The sequence below is a fragment of the Lepisosteus platostomus genome, chromosome 7 (genome assembly GCF_059453375.1).
Source record: "Lepisosteus platostomus isolate fLepPlt1 chromosome 7, fLepPlt1.hap1, whole genome shotgun sequence".
Lineage (NCBI taxonomy): Eukaryota > Metazoa > Chordata > Actinopteri > Semionotiformes > Lepisosteidae > Lepisosteus > Lepisosteus platostomus.
This window is the reverse complement of record NC_142617.1, coordinates 49,244,856-49,271,441: the sequence shown is the minus strand read 5'-3', so window position 1 is coordinate 49,271,441 and position 26,586 is coordinate 49,244,856. Positions and strand designations below refer to the sequence as shown.

The following is a 26,586-nucleotide window of genomic DNA, read 5'->3' as shown; positions in this document are numbered from 1 at the left end:
GAAGTTAGGAATGGCTTAATAAAGGCTTTAAAAATCCAGCAGGGCTTCACAAAGAACAACTGACTTAGTGATATATGCATATTAATAACCCCAGCCCTAGCAAAGCAAGCTGAGCTCCACACTTCCACCGAATCTTAATGTCTTCAGCTCCGCTGGGATTATTACAAATGTAAATTTCTAAGATTCAGAGCTATTAATCTCTGTCTGTCCTCCTGTTCAGCAACATAATGACTAATTAAACATCAAAAGACCTGTACTGGAGATCTTCTTTGACAGTTGCTGTCCCAGCTCTCCTCCCAAGAGAGGTATCGAAGAGGCCACAGTGTATCAGCCAGCTCACAAATCACTCACTGCCGTGTGTAAAAAACCAACAGCGTTTATGATCGAATCAAGGGCAGTGCACGAGGAGCAGCCCTTTATCGGCACAGGCGACACGCGCGGGTGTTTTCCAAAGTGTTATTGAACAGGAAAAGCGAAAACCGAGTTTAGTTTGTGGCACTGATACCAACAGCCTCGGCTGTGTGGCATGACCCAGATCTATTTATCACAAGCAGACAGAGAAAGTAAACCTCAACTCACAGATGAAGGCAATCCAGGAGGGACCTTCCTCACTTTCTTTGTTTGTAAGGGATCTGCGGAGAGATAAAGAGCATTCAGGAAGGCAAACATGAAAGACAGGTGAGCAAGACGAAGCCTTCGGCACAAACCCGTGTACAGCTTTCTGGGTGGGTCTGAAGAAACGATCGGATAGACACTGGGAACACCACAACAGCACGTGCCTGCTGCTACCCTTTTCTACTTTATTTTTCCCATCGGAAAAAACCCATCGGACTGCGTTTAACACCAATGTTTCAGCTGATCTTCATCAGTTACATTAGAGCCACCATGTTACAGAGCTGAATAATGAAGTCTAATTTCAGTACTTTAATTCTGTGCACCATTCTGAACTTGTCAAAAAGCCTCCGTATTGGGGCATCTACACTGTGTCTGTCCTTCAATGTCTGTACAGCTCTATCTAGAGATCTCCTAAGCGCCTAGAAACCGAAAACAACCAGTTCAAGCAGGTGAACAAATTGATGACAGAGAAGAAGAAGAAAACCATTCAGAATAACAGAGGAGGGTGGCGAGAGCACTTCCAAACAGGGTTTTTAAATTCGAGAAGGACGGTTGTTTTAATTAAAGATGACTAATGCTACATCTGACGGATGTGCAAGGTTATTGTTTGTTAATTCCTGGCTGACAGAGTCATAAATCCAGGAGATGTTTCACTTGTCACAATTTAGTCGAGAGTCGTTATATACGTATCAATTAATTCACCGTTCACTACAGCTTATACACATTAGTCTGTCTGTTTTCCAGCTCCAAAAAGAAATGGAGAACGTCGCGGCAGAATTCAGCGTGTTTTCGATCCTCCTGTCACCTGCCAGCCTGTCAGCCCCCTCGAATGACCACTGACCTAGAGGGGCGGAGTCCTGCAGAGGCCGTCTTCGGGGGTTTGAAGCAGAGAAGTAAAACGGAGTCCCAGGCTTCGCTGAAGACGACACCGGTCCAGGACTGGCCAGCGGCATGTCTGACCGAAGGCTGGACTGAAAAAAGAAAACACAAAGAGTACAGTAATACAACACCTATCTCCGGGAATGCAAGGGAGCCTAAAGCTGTGTGGAATACGTATCACTACGCCATATGTTCAAGGCGGTTGCTGTAACTGACTGGATTCTTGTCCACGAATCACCCTTAGGCCCTTTTTGTTGCAGGAGAAATTAAAAGAAACAACCCAAAATTCCCATCGTGCCTCATGGGTGGGGGGGTGCCGGGGAGGTACACTGCAGCAGACGAAGCGCACATGGCAGCGGTAATTTGAAGGCCTCGAGCAAAAAACGCACAGTGAAAAATTCAACTCTGGACTGTTTCAAACAGTTTTATAAAGGCCCTATATGCACAGAGCTTACGCCTACAACAGAAGTAATCCAAGATGTATATTCAGAGACACACTTTCAATACCAGCTCAGCCCAGGACTGCCTAGCCCAGCAGACAAGGGGCACAAGGCAGTTCATACCCTGGACACGAGGCCGGTCCACCGCTGGGCACACTCAATCTAGATAGCATGTCTTTCGAAAGGGGAGAAAACTGCAGCACCTGGGTGGATAAAACCTACACAGCCAAGGGGAAGACATGCTGCCTGCACGTAGACCGCACCAAGGTGGAATCAACCCGGGACTCAAAATACGTGAGTCAACAGCAGCACTAACTACTGCATGGCCAAAATAACCGTAGTTTTACAAGTGCAAAAAAACCCCAGAAACGACAAGAGATGAATAAACTAGAGTTATCTGTAAAGAAAAAAAATTCTCAGTATACTAAAGACATAGTCGTTGTGTCTTTTTCTGTTGGATACTCAGTACCTGCTGAAAACTGTAGTAGATGAATAGTTTCTCCAGACAGAATGCTGCCTGTTAATTCACTTCCTAGCTAAATTAATGTTAAATGTTTCCATATGTCACTGTTAAAAGCTTATAATGAGGACCGTGGCTGTTTTTCTTAAACACTACAAAAGTCCTGCTGGAAAACTTGAGTCATGAGCTTTATTTGTAAAACTGTAATGTGTTTCACAGTTAAAAGACAATCATACACAGTCATGCAAGGTACTGTAGCAGGCCTTGAATGCTTTGTGTCATGATTTTCAATTACAGCAAAGGCAGCAAATCCTTTGTATCAGAAGACATTCCTTTCAGAATGTGCTAAAATTCTTTTTTTAATTCACTCCTTAATATACACTAGTAATAACCTTCTACACGTTTTTATACATTATTTGCAAGAAAAAAGAAACCATAATAATATTTAGCTAGTTGGTGCCATCTCATTGCTTTCATCTAGCTACTATTTGAGACACGCTGGAGGTGAGCAGTCCTGGACATCAGGCGTACCGGAAACCAACTGCTCCTCTTCCCATTAAAGAAAGGAATTATTTAATGGGACTCTGGGCCAAGTCACAAAAGCCCAACCAAATGTCTACAGTAAACTGTGTAGTGACTCAGTCACCTTTCCTGTAAAAGAGAGCAAGGCTGCTATGTTTATGTTAAGGGTTTATACTGCCAAAGCAGGCTTCACTGGGCAACTATTTTATGTTCTCTGGAATTAGAAGCATTAAAACTTCAAAACAAAAAAACACACGGGGACAGGGTGAAGCAGAAAAAAAATCTCTGCACAGCAAATGAGGTGTGAAGGCTGGCAGGCTTGGATGCAGAATATAATGAGTAAAGAACAGACACACATATATTATTGGCAATAAGTGAGCAAAACCTCGTATTCATTTTGGTGGCTGGGCATTATTTTAACTGCAGAAAACATCCTACCATTTAGTAATTTACTATTTATTTTAGAGAGTACTATAAAAAGCAGGGGAAATGTCTTTTGCTAGTCTGAAGTGCCCCAGTCTTGTTTAGCACCATGTCCATCTGAACAACAATTCCAAACTACCTACTATTTGCAGAGAATTACGCAAAATGCTCTCTAATTAACAACTCCCAGCAGTGAACAGAGTCAAGGCAACAATTAATGGTAATGAGAGATCAAGAGAAAAAGGAGAAAAAACAGGAAAACAACTGATGTGGAACGAAATTGCTTTCTTTGCAATACATCAGATGAGTGTTTTTGTTTTTGAGAAATGTATGTTCCCAGATATGATGATGCGGTACAGTTGATATCCGAAAAACATTCTGATAAAAGCTGCACTGTCACCGCCATAAACTGTGCGTACTTTTAAGTACTACTACAAAAACTTGTTCAGGTGCCTGAACAGTTATGATCGGTTCAAGTCAGTTTTGATATAATTATAATAATTTAAAGGAGGAATCCCAAAAAAGTAAGCAATGCTGGGTATGAAACTTTAAACGCTTAGATACACACAGTGGTTCAAAAGCACAGCGAACTGCGGTTACAAATCAATACAAGCAACCCGACCTATTGATTTCACCACCTTGTTAAGTCTGCGGTGAAACACTATTGATTAGCACTGATCACGGCCTCCAGGCATCTGGAGACACAAAGAGAAAAATCAAAACCTCCCCTCTGAATGCGGGGCGAGGAGGAAGGTTAGTGGGTGGCTGGCGGAAGCCGGACATGGTTCACACCAAACCATCTGTCTGATCTTCGGGAGCTCCAAGCTCAGAGACATGACTGCAGCTTAACTTGACAAAACTCCCTAATATAGAATGTCTGAGCCACTAGTCTGCTAGACCCTCATCTTCTAACAAATATCCAATTACCAGAGAATAACCAAGTGAGGGGTAGCTTCCTTAAACACTGGCTGATAGCTCAGGATTAACATACTTACAGACCTCCTCCTGCATGCAAAACTGCGTAAGGTCACGATCACTAGGTGCCCTTACCTGACGTGCACGTGACAATCTGTTGCACGGAGCAGACTGGGTTGAACTTCACATAAAAAAGCAGTCCTAGTGCTTGCAATCCATCACTGACTTGTACTCATAAGCTGCACCTGTTTTACATGCTTTCTGTAAGCACTTAAAAGGGACAATAGGAGGGCTGTTCCAAAAGGCCGGGATCGAAAACAAAATTACAAGTCAAAGTTAATACAGTTTTAAAGGGAGAACATAATCAGCTAATTGTTTCAGTCTTTCAGCTGCAGCTGTTTACCATTTACAACGTACAACAGGTGAAATTTAACAGGACCAAAGAATGCTCTCAAAACATCTGACAAAGCCCTTAGAATTAGGTCACTGCTAATTTTTTACCAAACAACTTTTTCAATGCAGTTCAAAACAGGCATAATGTATATATAGGTTTCCATAAATATTGGCTGATTACAACGAATTGTTCTAGTTGTAACTAAATACAAAAATCAAATGTCTGCATTAGACACAAACTCGACATTTACAAAGAAAACCCACTGACTCATTGCGACAAGGACTGTGGAGAAATAGTGGTTATAGGTTAAGTACTCCACCTTGCCAGAGCAATTTGTTTCTAGGAGCTCTTGTGATAGAAGTGTAGGTGGTGACAGTATAGGACATAACAGCGCAAACACACCCTATACATGGCTCAGAGACCAGAGGAGAGGAGTCGAGTTATTACTCTGCAAAGCAGCTACCGGAAAATAAGTCTTAAGTGAAACAAAAGTTCACTGCAATCCTAACGTATGAATTTGAATAGATGGGTGAAAACTGCGCATATCTGGGAATGTGAATATTAACTCTCAGTTTTACAATGCCGAAAATCACAACAGTCTAAACGGCATTCTAATTCCATTTTTCAGACAAAGTCGAGGTTAGCAGCAGTAAGGGACAGCTGTTCTGTCCTTATTACGGCTCATCAGTGGAGCATAGCTAAGTTTGACCAGGACGTAGGTCTTATGGGTAACACCTGTCAGAGTTTTGATATTTCTCAGCAAGTAGAATGCAGAACCATCTAAAAACACTTCTAATCCCACCTCATGTGCATGAAGACAAAAAGGAATCAGAAATCCATCTGGACAGTTCTGCTTTTCAGCTATGTTAAACGGTGTGAGTCAATTAATATTCACGTTCCCATAACTCATAGTGACTGCAATATGACACCAGAAACTCAGAAAGGTGCTCCTAGTAAGACACAGAAAAGACCGACATGCATTAAAAAGCAACAAACGAGTACTGGAACCAGTTGCATTTTGAATGCTTCTCAGCACAGCTAATGATAATGATGACGTCACACACAGGCCAGGCAAACTCAAAAAGACTTCCTGCTGAAGTGGCCTGACTGTTTACTTTGAACACAGAAGTACAATATTTGCATCCTAGTTCGATACACTAAAACCGAGCCTGTCAGCATGTGGGAATCGGCTCTCTTTCCTTCAACATTCGCCCATCGGCAAGTGCAAAAAGGGAAGAAAAAGAACAGTGACAGGCAGGCAACTTCCCCAGCAGACAGCGGATCACTTGAGCAAAGGTGCCGACGTCTGGCTGGCTTTGTTCGCTCATTGCTTTAACTGTAACAAGGACCCATATGACAAGGATCAATATGAGTTCTTCTGAAGAACTATTTTCCTGCAGGGAAAATGCTGAGGATTCCGATGATCACACTAAAACCCTTAAAGGAAGGTGTCTGATATACGGTGAGCACAGGGCTTCAGGGTGTTGATTACAGGGAATCTTACTCAGAAAAGATTTTAGCTGAAGAGAGCTGTAAGACTCGAAGTGACTAAAGCGAGCACCCCAGAATATGACCCTGGTGTTTCTAGGTTTTTCGGAGAGGGTTGTGTCGGTTTTTTGTACAGCTATCTGAGGCCACATCCCGACACCCCACCCTCCCCCATCTACCGAGCTCCGAAGAAAAACACTCTGGCTGAATCCCGATATCAATGCCGACACTGGCTTTTATTAGCAGAACGGTGGAGTCGATCCTGCTCGAACAAAAATATTGAACACAAGGGTTTATTATGTCAAAAATCTCTCAAATCACAAGATTTCTATACAACTGCTCTTCAGATTTTAATCATCACCCTCAGTGCAGAAATGTCACGCAGGTTTGAGGAGATAATGACAGTCATCCGTCAATGGCATCCTAGCAGACTAATCAGCCTGGTCTGTCTCGCTGCCACAGAGAGACAGCTACCTGCGGAATCTCTCTCGTTCCCATACACTGCAACACCATCCCCTGCTATAACCAGCACTCCCGCCTCTCAGCTGTGTTAAATAACTGCAGAAGCGACTATACCCACTGAGAGCAAAGAACACATTCTTCAGACCCGTTGCGCTATCTTAATTGACACCAATTTTGCAGACAAAAAAATGTTTGAAATGTTTAAAACAGTGACATGCGAGACGCTGATTGACATCCTCCTAGATCTCTATGGGTGAAGGGTGTGAGGCACACCAGCACATACCAGAGGCATCTACCCTGCCTACATTAACAGTGGTGGGCTTCAACATCCTGGTGAAGAAGAGTTATTGTTGTGTGTGTCCTCCTAAGAGGACCTATTGGAAACCAATGCAAAAGTCATTTTTTTCTTATTTTCCTTCTCATGTCCTCCTATCCCAGAACAGAAATATTAAGTCATGAAACCAAGCATGTGCCTCACAAGGCCTAAGAAGGGGAGCTGTCTTAGTGATCCCACTTTACAGGCCCAATCCCATACAGAACAAGAGTTCAAGGCGTTAAAGCCATCCTCACTCTATTCCCCAGAAAGTGCTATGGCTAAGTGCTAAGTGCTGTTGCGTGCAGGTGAGTTGAAACATTCTGCACCCTAGGAGCTACAAGGAAGCAAAGGTCAATGCTTCAGTGGGGTCACAAGCCTGATGCTGCAATCACCAAGCAACAAAAGAAAGAAAATTCAGGCTCCTAGTTGCTTTCATGACTGCTCATCACACCGTTAGATTATGTAGCACCTACAATACGAGCAGGCTGTTCTATTCTGTGCCATTACAGGACTTTTCGCCTCACAACTACAAATTCCGATAAACGCACTGTCAATGCCATATTATTAATTATTAATAGAATTATTAACCATAATTAATTCACCTCCATCTTCCTAATAATAGCAGTTATTTCCTTGCATTGCTGCTGTGCTCTCCATCCCAGTGGAACCCGGAGTAACTTTACAAGCCCTGCATCCACCACTGCAGCGCATCTCCCACCTGGGCGGCGAGCAGCAGCCCCACTCCACGGCAGATCAGGTGGAAGATGGGCCTTCAGGAAGCATTATCAGGACTCGCAGTGGAATGGTTCTAGCGCCAAGGGGGCCTGACCTTGATCTAGAGGAGACTCGGCCATCTTATGCTTAGAATATACAATTAGTCACTGGCCCACCTACAGTACGAGTGCAACAGACATTTTCTTAGCACAGTCGGTGTTTAAGAAACAGCTTGACGGGGATTCCCACCTACTAAGTACTCAGTTCTCAGCTGGTGTGGTGAAGACCTGATAGCCCCACCACGACTGTAATTTTCAGCTTTGTGCACGAAAGAGCATGAAAAATGAAAATCACACCAAATACAGTTTGAAAAGCACTTTTCTCTCTTTTAAAGCTAGGGTTTTACACACGCGATGTGGCTGAACACTCAGCGAAGGGGGAGCTAAACAACAGAGAACAGAGAACAGAGAACAGAGAACAGAGAACATGACAGATTTTGCTAAATCAAAGTCACCTTATGAAAAAGTATTACCTGAAAGAGTGCTGCAGACACCGGCACCGTCAAAGAAGTGAGATTCCCAGCACACTTCTGTACAAGAGACACAGGGGCAGCAGCTTGCAGGAACACTTAGAAAATCTAACTTAATAAGACATGATGCATCTTACATCATGTTCAGATGATGTAATAACATGCTGCTAAATGAGTCACCTCACATTAGCTTCAAGACAATCACATAACGGATGGGCCATTACTGAGAGACCAGTGCAATAACACTAGTGACAATGCTGATAGATTATTTTTGCATTAAATTTTCTTATTGATCCTCAGCGAGAAGATACTGATGTGGACATCTTTATGAACAATATCCAAGGTAATCGAGCCGTAATGTGCAAAGTAGCAGCGCAGATCAGGGCTCTGAGGACAACAGTGCACATTCTGCAGCTCGTTAAAAAGCCTCCAATAATCGCTGCACCTGAGAAGCTTTGCTAACTGTTAATTCCACAACCGTGTGACTTTTCTTAAACACTTGAACTGCAATTACAAGAGCTGTGATAATGACTTGGAGCCTTATATAATATTAATAACCCAGTATTCAAGCCAGCTTTCCTCTGGCATTCTCCCTGGAACGAAGCATCTTTCTTTTTGGTTTTCCTGTTTTGCTGGTGTGACTAGACCAACTGTCTCTCTGTTGACTCTTTCAGCAGCAGCAGAACTACATCATTTCCACTTCAACAAAAAGCCTTTTCCAGCATCACCTTTTTCACGTGAAGCATTGCTCTTTGAAAGTGAAGTAAAGTTCTGAAGCCACTGTGTATTTCAGCATGATGAAAAATCCACTTAGCCAAAAAAAATTTGAACGCTAATAAAATTTAAGAAACTCAAAACAGGTTTCTTCAATTTCGATGGACTTAAATGTCCAAAACGTATGGAATCATTTAAAAAAATTCAACACCATTTCTCAGCATGTTGTTAGCATGAAGAAAAAAGGCAGAAATTAAAAGAAGAGTTTAACTGATTCACAGGAACGTTCCACCAGACACAGCATTCCTCCTAAACTGATCTCATGACATCTCAGACGCTAAGCAGGACTTCACCTGGTCAATATTCGAAGGGTAAACTGTTAAGAAAACGCAGGTTGCTGCTGGTTTGGTAGATCAGTAGGTGGCGCTATTCACAATCTGGTAACCAAGGGTAGTATGCTCTAGGAGATAGAGCACACTGCCCTTTAGATGAGACTTTAAACTGAAGTACTGACTTCTTGTGGGCATTAGAGATCCCCTACCACAGCTCATGAGCAGAAGAGTTCAAGCTGCTGCTCTGGCTAAACTCCACCCTTCTACAGTCTCCCTCAGGCTGCACCTTAATTCAGTAGGTGAAGCAATTTCTCATTCCACCACCTGCTCTGCTGTGTGTTGGGACTACTGGTGCACTTGGGGGCTGCACTTCGGCGGTGGATGAAATGGGTCTCCTCCCATACAAAAAGCACCGCGGGATCCTCCGGGATAATTAATAACAAAGGAATTCATTATTAATCATTTGGAAATCGGAGCACAGCACTACATTTCCACGCTCAAGCATCGATTTCACCGCAGCACCTGATGTCAGCAACAGGTGACAATGCTACAGGCACCACTGACTGTCCCCTCCACTGCTCTGCACGTCAAATCACATGTGCAACAATTAAGCATTTCATGAAAAAGGTATCATCTCACGTCAGACAGCCCTTCAAATGCAGAACGGAAAAGCTACTACACTAGTCTTCTGCCTGACTAAATTCCACTAAAAGTAGTGCAGGGCTGAGACACCAGATGAGGGTTCTCCTGCAGTGTCTATTTTTATACCGTGTTTAAGAACATGTGGGATCCGCAAGGGGGAACTACATCTTACAACAGCATCAAGTGAAAAGCCCACTGATCATTCCTAACTGCTCCCAGCACGCTTCATAAACTGTTCCCCATATCCAGGTACTCAGAGCCTTGTTAGGCCGGGGACTGGAAAAAATATCTGAGATATCTTAGGCTTAAAAAAAAAACAGAGCTGACTAGAAAGTGCTGTAAATGTTACATTCCACTTTTAAGAAGATCCACACTGTTCACCCACGTGGCGAACTCTTCACTGACCGGGGGGAGACTGAAGGGGCGGGCGGGGGGCTAGCATGCTGGGACAGAGCACCTATCCCGGGTCCAGCTGGAGGCAACTCCCTCTTCGCGACACGGTCCGAACGCGAAGGGAGCCGTTTTCTGTGACCGATCAGGTGGCCGCCCTCAGTTTGGGACGGGAGCGATCCTTTTGACATCACGGGGGAAGATTTCGGAATTAATGAGCGGCGCAGACACAATTGTTCCTTTGTTTGTAACATCTGTCGAGCTCAGAAGAGGAGGAGGAGAAGGGAGGCAGGGGGGAGCTGTTCATGGTGACCCTCATTTAATGGTGTCTCTGCGGAGATGAGCGCTGTAACTAATATTACTGCGTGCAGCCTGGAACTGTTTCTTCATCACCGTGAGGCCGGAGAGACTTCTATTACAACTCTTTTGCAGACCCTGTTTCTCATATTACAATTCTCCAATGGGCAGCCTGGATTCTAGTGTCCCTACCTCTCACCACTCAGCCCTTCTTATAAACATTACTTACAGTTTACAAACTCACTGCAACTTTCCCATGCAAAACAAACTCGAGAAAGATCTGAGTGGCAACAACTACTGTAATTGGTTTACAATGACCACACTAACAAGAGTGCTGTTGTAGCACTCCTCAAGTTCAAGTATTTAAGGTTGTCATTCCTTCCATAGGAAAAATGATCAATTAAGAATCTTAAAATGCGCATGGAAAAAAAAAGCACAGCACAAAGAAACCATGGTTCCTTCCCCCCCCCCCCCCCCAACAACGGAAGTTAAAGGTAAGTTTCATGCTGAAATTGGGAAGAAAATATTTTGGCTCTGGGGCCTTCCTCACGTAACTAGACACACCACAGTGGAAGCACTGTTTTTTCTGTTTTCTGTTCAGCTACCTGTTCCTTTGCAGTTCACCGCTCAAACCTCTATTTTTTAACTGGAGTGGTGCAGGTGGGTAGCAAATACAAAAGCAATCGTGTCACATACTTTGAAGTAATAATATGACCAGCCACAGTGGTGAGCGTCGCTGCCTTGCCTGACTGGGGCTCGGGGGTTCAATTCCAGACCTGGGGTGCTGTCTGTGTGGAGTTTGTCTGTTCTCCCTGTGTTAACGTGCGTTTCCCCCGGGTGATCAGTTTTCCTCCCACAATACAAAGACTGAAAATTGGCCCTGCAGTGAGTGTGGCCATGTCTGTGTGTTCCCTGCGATGGACTGGCCTCCCATCCAGCGTGTATCCTGCCATGAGCCTAATAATAATAATAATAATAATAATAATAATAATAATAATAATAATAATAACAACAACAACACTTTTCATCCCAAAGTGTTATACTTCTGCATTGCACCGCAGTAGCACAGGGGAACACAGTCAATCATGCTTCATTCTCAAGACCTCTGGACCGGCTCTGCCAGTCGAAATGCTGGTTTGGAGAGCGGCTCCTGCCCCAGTGCTGGGTCATTTCAGTCCACGTAAGGTACATGGGCGCCCCAAGGTTCGGGGAACGGGAGCTGGCTCACGCAACAGGACACCCCAGGGGGTGCCACGCACCCCAAGAAGCATGCAGTGCGGTTATACCCCCCACCCCCTCAAGACTAACTCCACCGAACGGGGCAGTGTGCCTTGCCGAGTGAACACTGTGGCTGTGACAAGAGGAGAGAGAGCACACTGTCGTCTACTTCAAAGGGTGTCAAGGACCTGCCGCGAAACACCCGCTCCAAAAGCGAACAAAACATGAGGAACGCATCGTGCAAAAGAAGCTCCAAAATGACAAGCAACAGGATTTACATTCCTTGTCTGCTGGCAGCTTGAGCTTCCCAAACAGTCTTAGAATCAGTAATGGTAATAAGGTGCTACTCACCTGGCATCCTGACACACCTGGTTCTCGGCCATACACTGAAAATGGACCTCTTTCAGAAGATTTACCTGAAAGTCACAGCACAGAAAACAAAATGCTTAGATGACATTCAAGAATTCAAATATACTAACGTTAAAATCAGTAACAGCTTTGGAAAAGATCATTCTCTCTATATAATTAAATACCACATTTACGCATTAATGTGATATTTATGATAATGTAGGAGGTATATAGAGAAAGCTTCAAAGGTATTTTAACCAATTCATATAATTCTGGTTGTAACCAATATATAATCCAATAAGCAGTGTGATCTGTAAGTGTGATTTCTTCTTAGTACTTAACACTACTCCACAGTTGAAGATGGACTCTAGGCTGTAATACAGTATGGGCAGCTGAACTCGCTCTTGGCACGATGAGCAGAAGACGGCCACATGACTTCAAGAGACAATCTAACCCTAGTCCTTTATTTGGTCACAATTTTATGATCACACCAAACAGCGATATAGCCTCATTAAAAAAGTATAATAATGCACTGCAGAACAGCTCCATTGCTTCACATCATTATGGAGATCCTTCAAGGATGCTCATCACCGAAATATTGATTACAATAAAGGATTCTCCTAAAGGGCTCCTTGCAAAATGCTTACATCAATGTCATGCATGCGAGTGGATTCTGCTGAAGCAATGTGCCATGAAACAGCCATCAGGCGAAAAACAAACAAAACACAGAGTATGCAAAATCATCTGAACCAAGATGAATCATGCTGCTCGCGTTATCTAAACTCAGCATTTTTCCCCTCTTGAAAATATGAATTGTACATGAAATGATAAACAGCTCTGACTAAATCATACATTATTCTTGGCAGATTTTCAAAAATTACAGGAGCATATGTAGCACTGAAACTAAATTGTTTACTCTTGGGAAAGGTAAATATTTTAGCAAGTATAACTGCAGCAGGGATATATATTTTTTTAACTATCTGATCTTATCATTTGTCATGCAATAGAAAGGGAATGGCATGAATGGTCTGGACCTATGCATATATATATACTGTATATACTGTAGCATGTGCACCGAGAGGCACATTTCAGCTCTGAGCCTGCTATTAGTACAAGGAAGCTGAACATGCTGGTACAGTTGCATGTATCATGCAATCAGCTACAAAAAATAAACCTTCAAAGGACAACTAAAACTACCCAGAACGAGCGAAGAAATCAGGAAAGGTGGTTTAACTGACAATTTTGTTTCCTTTCTGGGTTAACAGAACTCTAAACATGATCTAACATATCTGGGTTACCTTTCCTACGAAACGAATGCACATTTGGTTGAGGGTTTAACAACTACCCAGTTCCTGCCACCACAATGAGATAATGCATCTGTTTGATAAGGCTGATAGTCGTGTAAGAAAAAAAAAAGGCAGGGTGAGAGGAGCAAAAATAAAACCTCTTCCCCACACCGCAGTGCTTCATTTATCACCACTGAACACATAAATTCCATTCATTATGAATTAGAGGTCAATGAGAAAAAGCCACTAGGCAGGCAGAGCATTAATTGCGTATGAGACGTTCACACTTCCTCTTTGTAAATAACCTGTGGTACAAGCTGTTGTGTGTGAACTGCCGGGACTGTACACTGACTTGGAACCACACGCTCAAGGTAGCCTCCGAGAAGCCCTTAGCCTCCTGAGCGTTACCGAGCTAAACGAAGCATTATAATGTGTTGAGGGACTTACTATAATCTGCAATGCAACTGAAACTGAGGGGAAAACATCCCCCAGGATTCAAACTGTAAACAGGCGTTTAACTGTTTTAGAGCAGTTACATGCATGAGCAGACAGTGCTAAGAATACAGCTCCAGTAAACAAAGATGTTCCGATTCGCAAGTCACAAGTCGCCGCGCTCTCTGTCATCACAGTGTTTACATCATAGATGTACTTAAAAAAAGAGGAAGCTGGAGAGGCTCAATGTCTTTTAATTAGACTAAACAACAACCTTATTCTGACAAATCTCACTCAAGAGTTAAGAAAGTTGATCTGGAGGAAACTTATACTGTCCTCCATAGCCCAAGCAAACTCCTGTTTTCTTTGAACAGTTGTTTAAAAAACAAATTTATGTTTAGATTAAATGGATAATGTTCATGGTCAACTAGACAGAAGGGGGAAATAGACAGTGTTTAGTTTATTAATATTTTATAATGAAGGCAATTAATTTCAGTACATTCTTGTAAATTCTTCTAAATTCAGTACATTCACTGTACTATGTGAGGAATTCTACTTTACCATCAACATTGTGATTTCTATAAAATGTAACATCAATAGCACAAGCTTTTCAGCCTTTGAGAAATATCATCAATGACATTGAGCACATTTTAGTCAGCAGTGTCTTAGAATAGTAAAGCAATCAAATATAATTGCTGTTTCACTTCAGTTATAGTTTAACAAAAGGACAGGAAGGTCAGTTGAATAAAAACAGTATTTAGAGAACCTAAACAGCATTCTCTCTGTTCTCTCCCATTTTGGATTAATCCTATAGGTGTTTGTCCCTTATGGGAAACTTACTTTCCGGAAAATGCTTTCAGTTATGTGGAGCGACAACATTAGAGACATTTCATGTGTAAAGATGTTTCCAGGATCCCCACCAAAAAACGCCCACAGCAATTGAAAAATATGAAATTACGGTAAAGTCAAAAAGAAAGGAAGGAAAAAAGATAAGATATGTGGAAGTGTGTGTGTGTGTGTGGGGGGGGGGGGGGGTGGATTCCTCACTGTGGAAGATCTGCATCAATGAAGAAAAACCACTAGGGAAGTTAATCGACAATGTAAGACGGTCCTGCCATTCCTGCTGCAGTGTGCTGAAGCGTTACTGGCGCGGGAGTGTGCCAGGCGTGCTGCGGGCGGCGCGGAGGATGGCAAAGGGGGCCCGTGCCAGCCAGCGCAGCTGTGCGGCCCCTGCGCCCTCCTCCTGCCCCGCGTGCCAAGCGGCCGCGGCCCGGGCTGGAGATAAACCCCCGGGATCCCGCGCGGAGGTCGGTGACGGACGGCCGCGGCTCCTCCGACCCCGCCGTGTTATCTCGGCGCATTCTCCATCTTCGCCCCGCGCCGTGTTCAGGAGTGACAGGCATTCAGAGCAGCGAACCGCTCTGCAATCAATAACCACCCCCCCAACCTCTCCACAAGCCACCAGTAGGCTCCTGCTCTTGATAATAGAGAGCATCAGACATCATGGGGCAAACGGTGACAACAGTGATTCATATCGCAAAATAACCACATTAAAAAAGGGAGGGAGAAATACGTGCAGGATGCCAGTCAAACATCTGCACAGCCACCATCTCGCAGTACGGTCGTCTGTATTTAGTCCTGTGCTCAGTGCACAGGGTGGTATGCTTCAGAACTCCAGCCTATTTTGATTACGTAATGCATGAGTGAAATTAGCTACTTCCTCCGTTCTGCAGCAAACAAAAGTAGTCAGTGCCCAAGCCGAGTCTCAGGTCTAAGAATTAATATTCTATTCACAAAACACAACAGTACAGATGCTTGATTTTTTTTCCCCAGAGAAAGCTGGCAAGTCTCAGCGGAAATGCATGTAAATACTACAATGTTTGGAAGGTGCTGCTCTTGTCTGCTAGGATTTAAAATAAAACAAAACCAATATTCCACAGTCAACCACCTTTTCAGTATTTGGGCAGACGTTTCTGTTTTTCTCGACAAAACATTTTCTTGGAACAATTATAAAACAGTAACAATTATAACACTAAACATATCTGTAAAGGTGTTAGAAGACTGCAGCACAAAACCAAATCCAGCCCTTTGCACGATATACAATTATAGAAAATGGAGATGTTTTTAAAGGCTGGGGTTATCTGAATAAAAGCTCTTGTTTTTTTGCTGACTTCTCAGCACAATAACTAACTTGATCCTTGAATGGCCTAAGAAACCTTGGTTCCACCTACATTAAACAGAAATTAATTAAATTTTCAGCACTCTTTCTCCTTGAATTGCGCACTGATGCCTTCTTCAAAAGGGCAGCAGAGTGAGAATAGAGTATAGTATTAAGCTGTCACATCTCAAAGTTACTTTGTAATTAACCCATCAGCTAAAACCTTTTAACTTTGGGCTAATGCAACCATGGATTAGTGAACATTAAATGTGTGAGTTTAAAAAAAAACTCAAGGTAAGTTATTTTATTAACATCTACGAATTCCATACAAAATAGCACACAAAACTAAGAAATTCTTTCCACCCATGTTCTACCCTAGTGAAGCAAGATGGAAACCTTCAAGTCTCCAAGTACAGAAATCAAACTAACTTTTTGAGATATTTCAAGTGTTACCAGCTGCAGGTACCAGCTGATGACTAGTTGTTAATTCCATCACAAAAAAATGAGTAAGCCTGCACTTCAGCCTCTTGGTCACCTCTTGTCCAAGGATTCTGCAGCTCGTTAGAGCCAAAACAGATCATTTGGATCATCATCTCTGCTATTCCTCGCACACATTCCACAGAGGGCTACGTGCAGAGAGCGAAATGAAAATCTTCAAGGGGAACCGCAATCCCTATTGCTCAGATCGATTTAGGAATCTCGGTCACAAAATAAACGAATTGACAGCAAAGGAATTTTTACAAATTTCAAACCGAGCACAAATTCGTAAAACTTGTTAAAGCGCTCCAAGTCGCCACGTTGTCACAAACCCCTGGTCTGGCCACGGGCGAGGGTGGGAGTGCCCCGGAACTGTGACATGATGCAGCCCTTCCTGCTCACTAGTCACCGGGATGACTAATGAGATGTGAGGCACAAACGAATAAGTACAGGTTAGGCAGCAGACGTTTCACTGCAGAAATGTCCCAACGTGATCTGCGTGCAGAGCTAACAAGTAAGCAGGATTTGTCCGCAAAACCGTCTGGAAGGCGAGAGCAGTATTTCTATTGGATTAAAATAGATGTATTCACAAGCCTGCTTGTTTACAATGTAACGGGGCTGCTTTACATCACTGGAAGTTCGGTTGCCTCGTTCCGAATCGCAGAATACAGTGCTGCGCATACCTGGAAACTTAATCTATTCTGTGATGCATACTGGAGGCTTTACAAGTTACTGTGTATGTTTTACTCCTGTGGTTTGAAACCATCAAGGCCAATTCTTTCCAACTCTGACAAATATAAAGACAGCTTTGTAAGTCTCCTTTAAACCGGGCCGCCGCCCAGCGGACCACATATAAAGGTTCTGATGATGCTCCATGTGTAGACGCAGAGCAAGGAAAGCAACATGGCAAGAAGCTAGTAAATCCTTTACAGCACCTGAAGACCAAGCCAATCCCAAAGAGATAACCAGTAGATCAAAGCTCACTAACCTGTTGCAGAAGAAAAACTAAAGAGTTCAATGGATTTTTTTTGCAAAGACTTCAATTTTACTTAACTTCAGGATCAGAAAAACTGATTCCAATTATGATGGAACATTTTTTTTTGTTTAGCCGACAGGCTGTTATGTGCAGTGAATGATGGGGTGGAAAATGAGCACGTCACACCGTTCACACTGTAAGCCGAGAATACACCATCACCATCCAGCTGCTGACAGGGTTTAACAGCCTCCATAGCCCTGACATCAGTACGAATCCTCAGCCCAGCAGAAATAAGAGAACAGCTCCTTCTAAAAAAGTCCTCTTACTAACAGGAAAATAAAAAGACGAGAAAAAATGTTATAAATGAATTTCCAAAGCACACAAAAATATCACAGCAATGACAGTGCAGAACATTACCTATTAATGACAAATTTAACTCAGCTTCCCTCGTTATTTTAAGAACGTTCCTCGCACGTAGAGATGTAAAATTAACTGCAGGCACTTTGAAGAGATACTCTAATGTAACCTAAGCTACTATAATAAATCATACTGAAAATGATTATAGTAATGATTCACGATTCCGTTTTTTTTTCTTTTTTAAAAAACTGACTACACATTTCAAATAGTCAGACCTGAGAAGAAGCTATAAATACTGAACTGAGAAGAAAAAGAGAAATCGCTACACAAAGTGATTTTTAAAATAAAACTAAAACAGGCTGTGAGAAGTGCAAAGGTTTCAGTCGGATCCTCTGGCCTACAGATATTTTGTATTTTGAAGGGGCTGAACTGCTCGTGTTTTGATGCTCCATGAGGTAGTGATCTATAACTCTCGGGGGACCAATTTCAAAATCCAAGCAACAAACAGCCAATTAGTAACCATGTTATACAGCCTTTCAAAGGCATTCCATAACCTCCTTTGTTTATTCTTTGTGCTAACAATTCCAGAGCAAAATCTGCGCTTCCTAATTTTGGCCAGGAAAGGAGGTGGAAATTATGTAAAGCAAACCAAAATGGACATTTCCTGTATCCTTTTTAAGCATGAACCTGCAAACCGACCGCATTCCGAGCTACAGAGCATAAAAGCTACAGGAAAAACCATCTCCATGCTCCACAATCCATTATCCCTGTCAAGTTAATGTTCCATGTTGAACCATATGGCACGGGTGCACATTCAACAAAGGAAATTCCTTAAACTTGTTATAATCAGCACTTTCAGCCATCCAAAAAACTGACATAAACAGCTTTATTGTGTTTGGTGCAATTTTCTGTTAATATCCATGACAAAAACAGGAAACAAGGCAGGAAATGGAGGCGGAATGTGGGGGAGCTGGGAACTTAAAAGGCAGAAACACAAAAACACATAAAGACCAATTAATCACACTGGGGATCCACAAGCAAGCAAGTTTTTTGGTTTTTTTTTTATGACACACCTATCGACAATTTCAAAACTGTAAGAAACAATCTAAGCACCAGCATATCTGTTATATCGTTTAAGTTTTTTAACGTGGTACAAAATAACTATCATCTGCATCAAACCGTTATTAAACCATATTTAAAAAAAAAACGTCTGCCCCACTGCAGAGTCTTTGGTGTTTTTTTGACAGGTCTTCCATCGAAGCAATTAAAAGCTCATCTGAATGCAGCCTGGCGGTAGGTCAGAGATGAGTTAAGGCTCCCAGAAGCCCCCAGTACCTGGCAGTGCCCAGTGTATCAGGCTCATGTCAAAGTACAAGTAGAGCAGAACTGCATTTCGGCCCCCGCAGTGACAACAATAAAACGCTGAGAAAACACACTATCAAACCCTGAGCTCAGCATCAATTTCTGTTAATTACAGCCTTGTCAGGGACGTGATTATTCAAACAGCTCATGCAAATGTTAATGAGTCCTTATTTGCATATTTATTTTTTCCTTTGTTGAAATGTCATTGATTATTACATTCTACGATGATGAATGCTGCTGCTGATGCGCTCTGATATGTAATTAGTCATTAGGTGGAATGAATAGATCAATTAAAAAGAGAGACTGGGATTAAGAGAAATCAAACAAGGAATGAACGAAGAAAAAAAAAAAACAAGTCTTCTAAAGGTGACTCATGCGCCGAAAAATAAAAGGCTTCTCTTTAATAGCAAAGTGGCTGGCTCTCAAGTTCAGCATGGAAGGTATTTAAAAGTGAAATGCTAAGCCGATATCAGATTCTAAATGTGCAGCTGGATAAAAGGTAATATATATTACGAAGCACATAATTTAACATTAAAGCCCTCTTTTTAAAATCAGCCGGTACAAATCCCCTCCAAGACGACTGAAAGAAAAAGGGATTTAATTTCTCGTTTAGTTCTTTTCTACACCTCAGTGTTTCGGATTACCAGGGGATTTTTTTTTATTTTCTTCCCCCTATTTTTCCCCCCTCAGACAGATTATTCAAATGGAGGGGGGGGGGACTTCGGCCTGTTTGTGTCAAAGCCGTTTTTTAAAGGAGTGGGGTCGCATTTGGCCTCCGCAGTCTACAGCTTAACTATCCTCCAGCCAGTACTTGCTATTCACAGATGAAAAAAAAAGGGGGGAAAAAAAACACATTACTGCAGACCAGATGGGAACATTCCACATGACCAAACCAATCAATCACCTCGGTGGGGCGCAGGTGCATCACAGCCGTGCAGAAACACACCATTTCACAGTCTATCGGGCACAAACACATGGTCACCAATCAATGGCACCCTAAGGACCTCCAAGAGGGGGAGGCTCTCTGGAGCCCTACTGGTTCATGCCTGATGACTTCATAATCACACATCATTTCATTCACTGGAGGATACCAACTAGCAATCTAATAACCTTCCCCTGGAAATGATCACGATGCGCATATTAATAGCACGGGTGGCATTGATAGTGGAGTGATCGACCTCACAACGCGAGGCACACGCAGAGCCTGCAGATCAGAGGAGACAAACCTAGAGCCAAAAAAAAAAATGAAGAGGCGGAAAAAAAAGCTCCTTTATGTCTAGGGAAGGATATTCCATTCAGTCCGAGATCAATGACAACATTATTCATTGTGCCACATCAAAGTTTGTGTACCCTACGTGTATCTAACGCAAGGCAACCGTTAAACAATGAGACACCAGGCAGCTGAGATGAAGGACGAGGAAGGATGAGAAAGGTCAGGAATTTTGATCTAGCTCTTAGTCATGTACCTCCAAAAGCATATTCTATTACACATAAATCACAGTCGGCCCCAAAACAGATGAGGAATGCATACAATCGAGCAGCACCGCCAAAAAAAAAAAGGCATGTTGTGAATGGGGTTGGCAAGTCTCTGCCAGGGGCTTTACAGCTTAGGGAAAAGGCAATAAAAAAGGGGGGGAAAAAATGAACATCCTCTCGGTTAGTGATTTAATTTTATTTTACTAGGTTGCTTTTCCTTCCTCCGCTCAACTGAGCCACTGCAGCAGAGAGCAGCATGTGAAAGAATTTGATTAGCACAGCGCAAAGTGTCAGAGCCAACCTGCAAGAGCTGCTCGCAGGAGGCTGGCCTGGCGCGCGGGTGACTTCAGGCTACCCTGGTGACCAACTTCTGCTAAATCGGGGGAACGTTTAATGGCAAGCCATCCGTCGGCATCTCGTTCATTTAGCGCCGATTTCTGTTCCACCTGGCCAGACACTTTACTGCTCGTGCAGGCTGAGCAAACGCAGGGAAAGGTTGTGTAAATGAAGCAAAAACAAAGGAGGGTGGGGGAAGGATGATGGGGTGGGGGGGGGCTGGTCCCGCTTGGTAGAGGTAACCTGACAATAAGCTGCTTATACGAAGCGCAGAACCGCACGTGACGCGCAAGTGCAAGAATTAGTCAAATGAAAAACTGAGGGGATAAATATAGGCCACTAAAACACAGCTAGGCATCACATGCAATTAAACTTAGGCCACACCGCCAAAGGCTCAGTTGGATAGCAATGAATAAAAAAAAAAAAAAGATCTAATATGAATGAAAAGGACAAAGTGCAGTATTACTATATACTCTGGGGACACATCATCAGTGATTAAACCCTCCAGGTTGTATTATATTACACTGGGTTACATCTGTGGATTCCATGTAACAAATTATAAACAAAAAAAAATCCCAGTATTTATTGGCTGCTTGGAAGCCGAACATTCGCATTTGCAACTGAAAGCCAGCCCAGTTAAAGGCAAGTCAGGCTTGTATATCTATGAATAAGGTCGCCGTGTTAAGGTGCACTGTTTCCGAAACCACCTTTCACAGCATTTGGCCAGGTGCAGTAGGAACACCTGATGAGACAGCAGCTTGCAGAATACGTGTGCACATGCCCAGCCACTCCAGATTTCAGAGACTGACAAAAACTGTGTAACACTCGGTGCAACAGGTCAGGTACTCTGCATGTACAGGGGTTGCAACAAGTTTTCTTTTACCGCTTTATTTCATGACGGAAAAATAAAAATAAAGAAAAGGAAATACAGCTCGTGAACGCACCATCACAGATTACAAAGTGAAACACAGCAACACGACACACACCACTTTCCCCCCACGATGAACAAAATTCATTTTACGCAGCATGGAACCAGCTAAGGAAATCCCAGTTAACCAGGGGGAACACCCAGTGTCTGTCTCCAGAGCTGACATGTACAAAGTCTTTAAAAAGACTAATCCACGCAAGGCTCCTGGCCCCGAAACTATCCCTGGTCGTGTCCTGAAGGGCCTGCCCAGATCAACTAGTGGAGACCATCACGGACATATTTAATCTCAAAGCACAGTCCCCTCTTGCTTCAAGAAAACCACCATCGTCCCAATCCTCAAGAAAACCGGAGTCTGTGTACTCAGCCCTCTCCTCTACTCCCTATTCACCCATGACTGCACACGCCAGGAACGAAAGAACCTCCATCATCAAGTCACCCTAACCACAACCTGTTCTCTCTACTACCACCCGGAAAACAGTACCGAAGTATTCAGACCAAGACCACCAGGTTTCATAACAGCTTCTTCCCCCAGGCAGTAAGACTGCTTCAACAGCCAACCACAGCAGCCGCCTGCAGATACCCCAACGTCTGCTGGCGAATAGGCAACCTCCTTGAACTGACAGGTGCACCGGGGCCCTGCTGTCACTTGCACTCTCAGGACACATAAGAAGAGCGCTAAATACCTCCTATCCTTGTGTTACTTTTGCACAATCTGTAAATTGCAATTGTGTAATTTATTGTCTCCTAATGTTAATCTAATCCCTATAAATTCTATCCCTCTTAACAAAGCATTTCATTGCCGACAGCACCCCTGTATGTTGTACTGTTTGTGCACTGATGAATAAACCTTGATTGATTGATTGAAAGCTTCCTCCAAAATAAAGTAATCCTTTCCACCAATCACACCCATTGCGTCTTGGGAAAAGAAGAAGAGGTAGAACCAGAAAGTATGCTTGTTTTACATGTTTCGAACATCTACACAACTTCAGGTGGAACACATTAATAACAGGAACGGCAGAATTTCATGTGTGCTGGCCTCCCACTTAATGTGGGGATTCCACAGTTAATTAGCAAGTTAATAGGAAGAGAGATAACAAGAAGGCCTGGGAGCCTGGCTGGTACTAAGTCTATTACTCATAGATAGAGCGATGCAAAAAAGATTAAATAAAATTACACTGTGGATCAATGAACAATTAATTTCAACAGAACAAAAATTACAGAAGTTAAAATCAGTTAAATGACAAGTGATTAAAGCCCTGTAACCTTAATATTTCAATTTCAGCATCCCTGTCATCTGCATTCAGATGCTAAAGAAATCCACAGACAGGATCTGGTGCCATGACCGTTTAAGCTGTGCTGCAATGGTGTGGCTTGTGTTTCTGTGACACTCCCCAGCTTTTCTTGAAATGCCAAAAATTTCTTCCATTCAGGTTTCTTTTGCAATGAAGTCTTGGGATCACACTGTCCAACACGCCTACAGCACGTCAACTCCAGTTAAATCATTCAGAACGCATCTGGAGCCAGACAGACACAAGACAGCTCCGACACTCGGCACGACACAATCCGCTTAATATGAAAACGCCTTGTATCTGGGGAGCACTGACTGATAGCGACTGTGCCCTGCACATAACTTCCAGTCCAACAGATGCTTTATAAACGGGTATCGGGAGACACGGGAGTCGCATCAGCTATCACACAGGTTAATAGAAATAGGAGACTTCATTTGTTCTGACAAAGAATTCTTTCATAATGAATCACTGCCGTTCAATGTGCTCTTTTATTTAACACTCACAAAGGTTTGTATTGGCAACAGCAGCTTGTTTGTGCCAGGGGAAGAGGTGCTTTCAGCACCCAGAGAGGGTCTTGGACATTGAGGGGGGACCGGGGAGGGGGAAAGAGAGGGGAGAGAGACCTACACAGGTTTCGAATGCAGCTGACACATTTACCCACTTGACTCAAGACAACTGCATAACCGAGTTCAACAGCCCCAACCACCCACCCAAATCCAAACCCACAACCACTACATTCTTTGTGATGTAATAAGCATGGTATTCCTCTTAACAGTGCTTCCCCGCTGAGCCCAGTTAAGGTAGAATGCAGAAGTAGTATTAATTTGCTTCTTTCACATTAAGAATGCTTTAAGTGATTATCAACCAAAGCAGCGATTTAATTTATCACTATTGCCACTGCCTCCTACACCGAGTGCAATTAATACAGGCAGTAAGGATGTGTTGTTGTGCTGTCCTTTAGTCTGGTGCAAGGCAAAACACTGCATAGCTGAAATGATTGCAGCTCAGCATGATTTAGTCACCCTCATACCGCAACTGCCTACAGGACTTTGAAATCCATGCTTGCCATAATTATAACTGAAATGCGAGCAATACACTCAAAAATGGGTTTTGATGTGTCACTCGGCCTTCTACTAAAAAAGAGAGCATAACTAGAAACAGAAAGAGACAGAGGCGGAGGGGAGAAGATGTCTTCTGATAGAGGAGCCCGAGCTGTTCCTCCTTGCTGTCGCGCTGTGAGAATGAAACAGGCCGCGCTTTTGGCTTGGGGAAGAACAAAAAACATTTTACAGGAGGACACAAGGGCTGCCAGGCAGAGGCGGGTAAGTTTGAGCTATTCCGATCGCAGCCCTGGCACCTGACTATCCAAATCCGTGTCTTCACAGCGTTCGCACGCTCCCCGGCATTCTAGAATGTCTGCGCACCCCCCGTTCTAGAGCACTCCAGCGCAAGCCTGGCGTTCTAGAGCCACTGCAGATGTCACACGAGACGCGTGACTTCACCACGGCCTGGACCTCCCCTCCTCCCCTCTCCCCCCTTCCCTCCAGAAGCCAGCGGGTCTGGGGGCGGCTGGGAGCCACGCTCCCCCTGCCCTGCGCAGCTGATTCCGTGCAGCTGGGCAGGCCGGCAGCACACTTTACAAGTGCCTGGGGAGGGCAGGGCCAGCGGGGGGAAGTGTGCCCTTTCGGCTCTTCATGCTCCGCTGAGCCCAGCTACAGATAAACACACCCTGCAGCTCAGCAGAGCGGCGTGCTACAACTCCTCCACTTCACTCTGCCACCACCTCGACACTCTCTCCACTTGCTTCGACAACCTGCTTCTTTTGTTGCTAGTCTTGTTGATCTAGCACACCTCTGTGCCCAAGTCTTGACTTCTTTTCAGGCTTTTTTTATCCGATGCTAAAAAAAAATATGAAATCACACAAAGCCTACCTTATTATATTCAGGACACTCTTATAAACACATTCAGCAAATCTACTGTGAAAAGACTATTCACACTTCGGCGAACAATTCTACATAAGGGTCCCTTCTGTAACTTTGTTGCAGAAGTTAAAACACATTAGATAATAAATTTCCTTTTTGAAGAAACAACCTTTACTGATTTCACTCCACAAAACAACTTGCGCCAGTTTGCTTCTCCACTGGATGTTAGCAGAAAGAAAAGACTGGAGTGCATTGCTCAGTGTTTAACATGGTCTTATTTCTGTCTGTCATTCTCGCAATTTTCAAAAATCTTTATTCTGAGATTCACTGAACACCAAACTGCTACTACAGTTGCACCGAGCAGAGTGTCAGCACTGAACACGGTTACTGCTCCTCGAAAGCCACATTTGGTCAGAGGTCAATCTGGAACGACAGATTAGCCGGCATCGCAAACGCTCACAGAACAGACCACAAAGAGTCTAGTGCTTTAACAGCTGCTCACACATTCGTGAGCACAGACACACGCTCACACCTGATAAACGCAGCCCTTAATACCCTCCGTCCCTGTTGGGGTGGAAGAAGGAAAAAAAAAAAAACACCGACAAGGGGAGAGCCCGGCATTCCCTTTTTCATCCCGGGCCCGGTGGAATACAGCCTGGGAATCCCTGGGAGCTCGCCTGCTGAGGACAAGTGGAGCGGAGGAGCCGAGCCCGGAGATCAGCTGCGCTGCAGAGAGCAGCCTCCCAGCACCTGTGACCTGCGCCGGCGCTACCTAGCGCTGTGCACACCTGATCGCCACCTGACGACAATCACTGCCTCCGCCACAGCTGTCTGCACAGAAGAGGAGAGGAAAGGCTCTCAGGGGAATGCGTGGGGGAAAGAAAAAAAAGGCGAGCGGACACCTGCTTCAGTAACAGAGCACAGAGGACATTTACTTGATGTGGGATTTGGCGCTGTATGATAAGCCTTAAGGAATAATTTAAAAAAAGGGGGGGGGGGTGGAGAAGAAGTGCAACTAAGGCACTTAAAGAGATTGATTTTTTTTTTGCTGTTACACAAAAGGCAGGGAAAATGCAGCTTGGCTACACTGTCGCTTCTGTATACAAAAACCCTAGGCTACAAACGCTCAGCACACTTTGCATTGTCACTAAACGACTGCATAATTTAATTTCCTGGAAACCCATTAGGTTTCATCAAAAGAAGATGAAAAACAGATGAGAACAATTCTTCTGTGCAAGGAGAATTCATTTAGCACAATACCTAGCGAGATGAGGACTAACTGCAGCAAATTCACTACATGCTTCAAATGAGTATGCAAATGTACAAAATTAGTGTAGCAATGTGGTCTTTTCTCTTAAGAACATAAATTCTAAACATATTTTACTTACTTCTAGTTTTTAAGGTGCCAGAAACTCACTCATAACTCAACAAACCTTCCAATCCCTACATACTGTACAGCAGATGAGCATTTGGCTGTACCGGTCCTTCC

At 43.6% G+C, this 26,586-nt stretch overlaps 1 protein-coding gene across 7 annotated transcripts in view; it reads right to left on the bottom strand.

Moving 5' to 3' along the window:
* tcf12 (transcription factor 12) overlaps positions 1–26,586 on the bottom strand; it is a 119,293-nt gene that overhangs the window by 44,486 nt on the left and 48,221 nt on the right. For 6 of the 7 annotated variants that reach the window (XM_088640954.1, XM_088640953.1, XM_088640956.1 and 3 more), the window contains 3 exons: positions 12,102–12,166; positions 1,457–1,586; positions 580–632 (listed from right to left, as the gene is read on the bottom strand). In XM_088640954.1, coding sequence (XP_088497080.1) covers positions 580–632; positions 1,457–1,586; positions 12,102–12,166 — 248 coding nt within the window. The remainder of the gene's footprint in view (positions 1–579; positions 633–1,456; positions 1,587–12,101; positions 12,167–26,586) is intronic. The other variant, XM_088640959.1, reaches the window with a different exon arrangement.